At 51.2% G+C, this 5,524-nt stretch overlaps 1 protein-coding gene across 3 annotated transcripts in view; it reads left to right on the top strand.

Moving 5' to 3' along the window:
• The first annotated feature begins 4,013 nt into the window (after positions 1–4,013).
• Positions 4,014–5,524, top strand: part of GLTP (glycolipid transfer protein) — a 33,473-nt gene continuing 31,962 nt past the window's right edge. For all 3 annotated transcript variants that reach the window (XM_067700523.1, XM_067700520.1, XM_067700522.1), the window contains exon 1: positions 4,014–4,267. In XM_067700523.1, the coding sequence (XP_067556624.1) occupies positions 4,165–4,267 (103 nt within the window). In that variant the 5' untranslated portion in view covers positions 4,014–4,164. The remainder of the gene's footprint in view (positions 4,268–5,524) is intronic.

The raw sequence follows: 5,524 nt of genomic DNA, 5'->3' as shown, positions 1-5,524 counted from the left end.
GGTCTATGTGGCTCCTCCCCTTTTCCTCCACTCCCCTCCCCTCCCCCCCCTCCCTTCCCCTCCCCTCCCCTTCCCTCCCTTCCACTCCCTTCCCCTCCCCTCCCCTCCCCTTCCCTTCCCTTCCCTTCCCCTCCCTTCTGTTCTTTAACAATTTGATCCCCTAGGTGGGTCCCAGCAAGGTAAACATCAGCGATGGGGGGAGGGGGAGAGGGTACATGCCGGTCCAAAGAGGGGTGTCATAGTTCAAAAGGGATAAGAAGAGTGTCTGCATGGGGTGAGGGTGGCCCAGCACAGGGGGCCAGAGCTTGCGTGAGTGAGAAGGTCATCCTCATGGAAAGGCAGCTCGGTATGTGGTGTCAGAACTTGAGTGGGGTGTAGAGGGTATCCTTGTTGGGGGGAGGGCATCATCAACAATAAGAAATTGTTACATACGGGGAGTTGGTCAAATAAGTGAACACACTGAAAACAGTGAGAATACTAGGTTTCTCACTGTCTGAGCAGGGAGTTACCAATATGGAAAGACTAGAATTAACCCTGTGGAGTTAGGCTGGAACTGGATCTATTAGGGAGAACTCATGGTTTTCAATATCGATAAAAGACTATAGATATAAATATAGATATAAATGTGTGTGCGCACGTGTGTGTATAACTCAGTCCACCGATAGGATCTAGGGGCAGTGACACCCCCCAAACCATAAGCACATCTAGATCTTGGTTTCTAAATACCATTCTCTACTAAAAGAAACCTGGGTTCTACGGAGAAACGGCTGATTTCAGAGCTAGGGCAGAGAAAGTACAAGATGAGCCTGGAATATCTTGTGTCAAACAGTAATGAAGTGTTTAAAGAATGATGGAGACATGTCAAAAGGACACAGAAGCTAGATTAAAGGGGCTATCATGGACCAAATCTAGGATACACTGGGCACCCAAATAAATAATAACAGTAATGGATTGTAACCCATGGAATCAAGAGCCTGTACTGATGGAAATAAATAAAGGGAAAATTTGATGAGAGATGGAATATTTACCTAGTCTCAGAGTACCTCCCTATGAAATATTTATTAATTTCAAAGAGGAAAAGAAGAAATTCAGAGTGAGAAGCCTGGAAGGCACCATCTTATTCAAGTGATCACAATTAACATCATCCATAATTGGACAAATTGAAGTCACCTATATCATCTGTTATGATGCAATAAGGACACAGCATCACTTCTGTGATATTTCATGATATACAGAAGCCACAACTTGCATCTAATCTATGATGCATGGTCTGAACCTAATTGAGAGGAAACATCAGACAAACCTAAACTGAGGGACATTCCCCAAAGCGCCTGCCCTTCAAAAGAGTCCAGGCCACGAGAGCCAAACAAAGACTGGGGAATGTTCCAGACTGAAGGAGACTCAAGAGACAGGACCATTACATGCAACATGAGATCCTGAACTGGACCCTTTTGCTACAAAGGACATCCTTTGGACAAATGGCAAAAGTTGATGAGCTCTGAGTATTAGACACATTAAAAATGCATCAGTGTTAATTTTCTGCATTGATGGATGTATTGCGATTCTGTAGGAGAACATCCTTGTTTGGAGGAAATACACATTGAAGTATTTAGGGTGATGGGGCATTTTGTCAGCAACTTAGGCTCAAATGATTCAGGAACAAAAAGCTATTTGAATTGTACACCTAACTTCTGTGTAAGTTTGAGATATGTCAAAAGAAAAAAAAATGTTTTGTGTTGCTTACATAGCATTAAAAAAGTTTTTTTAAATTAGTTGCCAACATCTAAAAATCAAGAGATTTTTGCCCTCAACTCTAGGTTTCTGACTTCCCTTGAGAAATCTGAAAAGCTAGCAACTCCGGGAATGAGTTGTGCCACAATGCCCTTTAGATGGTCTGTGCGATCCCCAGTTCTCCACAGTCCCCTCCACTCCTTATTGTGTAACCCTCAGCCCACGGCATCCATCTATGCTTCCAGCCTGGCCCCTAGGACCAGCCCAACCCCTGTCATAAGCTATGGGAATCCACAGAGCAGGCACTTAAAACATTTGTTGGATGGATGGGTGGGTAGACGGATGGATGGACGAACTTTCAAGACATCGCACTAACCCAGAGCAACAACCTATCGCAGCATCTTAAACCCATGTTCCATGGCAAGACAATTCTTCCAGACTTGAATTTTTTATATCAGCCATAATCTCTGGTGGTTTGGCTGCAATGGAGCAAGTTGAGAAATCAGGGCATTGTCTGAGGCTGGAGGTCCCCATGTGGGTTGTGATCTTTCTGTGGAATTAATGGCAGTGTCTGAAATGTAGGTGGGGTTCTGGCACTGGGTCAAAGTGCTGGGAGGACTGGTGAGGGAGCCTTCAAGGAGATGGTATCTTAGGATGCCTGAGGGGGTGAAGTTGGGTGGGGTGGGAACAAGCCAAAGTTGATGGCTTGGGCTTGCTATTAGTGGGTGAGCTGACTTTATGGGACATGTCAGGGTGTGGGTCATGGGTGAAAAGTGATGATAGCCTTGTCTCCCCCAGACCCTCTCATTTCCTGACTGTACGTGGGTCGTGTCCTTGGTTTGGAACAGCCTCTTCTCCCATTTGCCCCCTGAAAGATTAAATTGAAAATATTGAATAAGGTCTGGCAATTATTTTTCTGACACCGGTGATTTCTCATTGTCCTTAGGATAAAATCCAAACTATACCACACTCTACCTAACCCAACAAGCCCCTGCTCACCTCCCTGAGCTCAATTCCTATCCCTCCACTCCTCTGCCTCTTCCTCGCACTTGGTCCACTCCCATTCCCTCCCCCGTCCCCCCTGGCTGCTTGCACACACCAAGTTTTTTGCCACCTTAAGGCTTTTGCACATGTCCCAGCCACTCTGGCTGTCTCCTACTTCTCCCTCAGGTCTTGGATCAAATGTCACCACTTCATAGGTACTCACTGCCCCTAACTCTCTACATCCTATCCCAGTCATGTCCTCAGTCATTCCCTGGCACTCCACCTTGTTTTAGTTTCTTTGTTTACACTTAGTATTTGAAGTTGTCTTATTTGTGTATTGTGTTATAATGTATTGTATTGTGTTGGGTTGTATTGTCTCCCCAACTAGAATGTCAGCCTCACAGGAGCAGATATTTTGCTGTACTTTTCATCACTTTATCCTCAATGCCTAGCACAGTGCATGGCACATAGTGGGGGCACAGTTAATTATTTATTCTGGAATGAATGAGCTCTCAACAATTGTGTGCTAGATTTTGGGACACAAGCATCTAGGTGGGTTTTGGCTGAGGTGAGCTGTGCTCCAGGTTGTGACAGGCGTGTACTCTGAGCTAGTGGGCTGAGGTCAGGTTTGAGGAAACAAGCATCAGTCAGGTGTTGATTGAGTTGGATTGTAAACTGGGCTGAATCCATCAGGTAATATCAGACTGTTGAAGTCAGACTCGACCCCAGATTTCAGGTAACAGGAGTCCTAGTTAGGCATGGCTGAGTTAACTTGTGACTTGAGCAGTGTCCAACAGGCATAGGATCACTCACGGAGAAGAATTATGCGTCCCCAGTGGTTGTAGCCAAAGAGAACTGTGACCACAGCAGTGTCCAAAACGTCACTGGGGGCTGTTGGAAGACAGGCTCTGTTTGCGGGGAAACAGATGTCCTGAGGGACGCTGGCTAGATTGGGCTGTAACCTGGGCTGGTGGATGGGTTGTGAGTTGTGACCTGGTCCATCAGGCGAGGACTCGGCCCAAGCCAGCCCGCCTGGTTGGGGGGGTGCCACGCCGGGGGCGGCAGGTAACACACCTGAGGACGGGTCACCTGGGAGCGGCTCACCTGGGCGTACCTGGATCCACGAGTCGGAGCGCTTTCGCGCCGGGCGGGCTAGCCCCGCCCCTCGGCCAATGGTGACGCGGAGGTCCGCGGCCGTGGGCGAGGATTGGGCGCGGGCGGACGGGCGGACGGGCGGGGCGGGGCGTCCGGCAGCTTAGGCGCTCGGCCGGCGGGCGGCGCTGACTGCTCGTCTACGCGGGCGCGGAGCGGGCGGAAGTGGCGACGCTGGCGTCCCTTGATCCTGCTGCGGGCGGCAGTGACGGCCCCGGAGCTGACGGCGGCGGCCCGGGGGGCGGTGTGGACGCCCGCGGCGCCGGCTGGGGCATCCCCAAGGGCCTCGACCCCGAAATGGCGCTGCTGGCGGAGCACCTGCTGAAGCCGCTGCCCGCGGACAAGCAGATCGAGACGGGGCCCTTCTTGGAGGCGGTGTCCCACCTGCCGCCCTTCTTCGGTGAGCCGGGGTGAAGAGGGGAGCTGGCCCGCAGCCCTGACCCAGAGCGCACCCGCATCCTTCTTCTCCTGAGCATCCCCCAACCATCCCTCAACTAGACACCGCAAATCCTAATTCCCCACGCACCCAAGATGCCCTTTTTCTCCAAGCACCCCAAATTTTCCCTATCCCTGCCCGCTCCCAAATCCTCTTTCCCCCGAACATGTCACATCCTTCATCTCTTCCCAGCCATCCCCATATCCTCCATCTCCCTCAGACTCTCCCAACCCTTTTGTCTCCCCAGACACCTCACATGCCAACATGTCCTTCAGATGCTGGCAGTTCTCCGCCTCCTGGTGCACCCCAGTCGTCCTCTCCCCACAGACACCCCTACTCTTCCAAATCCCCAATCCTCCAATCCCCCATCTCCCCGAAAACATCTCTCACCCTATCATCCCCCTCTTCCCTTTCAGAGTGGCTCTCAACTCCCTCCCCTTAAAATGAATCCCCCCCATTTCATAAACCCCCTCTTTTCTGTAAATTCTCCCAGCCTCTCCCTCATGGGACCTTGTGAACACTTCTTTCCTTAGAATTCCCTAATTTCAGATCAGAGACACCACCCACCACCCCCACTCCAAGGGCAGGAAGCCTGGCAGGGTGAGGAGGGGCCTTTTGGAGGGAGTCGCAAAACTCTGGGGCCCGTTCCTAGGGAGAACCACCTAAAGCTTTCCCTCCATTTAGAACAGGGTTCAGGACAGGGGGGCTGCTATGTGGGGCGACATCAGACATGGAGTGCTTGGGATGGGGTCCAAAAGGGAAAGACCCCTCCTCCATATGTCATGCCCTGGGAGGTCATAGGAGCACTGAGCTGGTTGCAGACCTTCCTTTCTCCCATCCCTCAGCCCAGCCCACACCCTGGATGGAAAATGGGAAACTGAAGACAGTACCATCGGCCCCTGCCCTTTGCTTTGGTCCTGAGTAAAGGCTGAAACCTGAGCTCTGCTTTTTCCTCTTCTATGTGGGCTTGCCCAGCGCCCCGCCCTGCTGTTTCATTTGGTGGCCTTGCAGGAAGAGACCAGTCCGGAGGGCAGAGTCTAGCTGAAACCGGCAAACTGACAGAACCTTGACACTGACTTGAACTGAAGGGAAGTGGCACCTGGGACAGTCACTCCCTTTCCCCCCTAGTGGATGACCAGGGCTCATGGTGGGCAGTAGTCCCTGAAGTGCCGTGGGCTCTGGGGTGGTTGTGACTACGTGGAGTCGTGTGCCAGCTCTCCT

The sequence above is a fragment of the Pseudorca crassidens genome, chromosome 12 (assembly GCF_039906515.1).
Source record: "Pseudorca crassidens isolate mPseCra1 chromosome 12, mPseCra1.hap1, whole genome shotgun sequence".
NCBI classification, from domain to species: domain Eukaryota; kingdom Metazoa; phylum Chordata; class Mammalia; order Artiodactyla; family Delphinidae; genus Pseudorca; species Pseudorca crassidens.
Note: the sequence above shows the minus strand (reverse complement) of the source record. Positions and strands in the feature narration are given on the sequence as shown.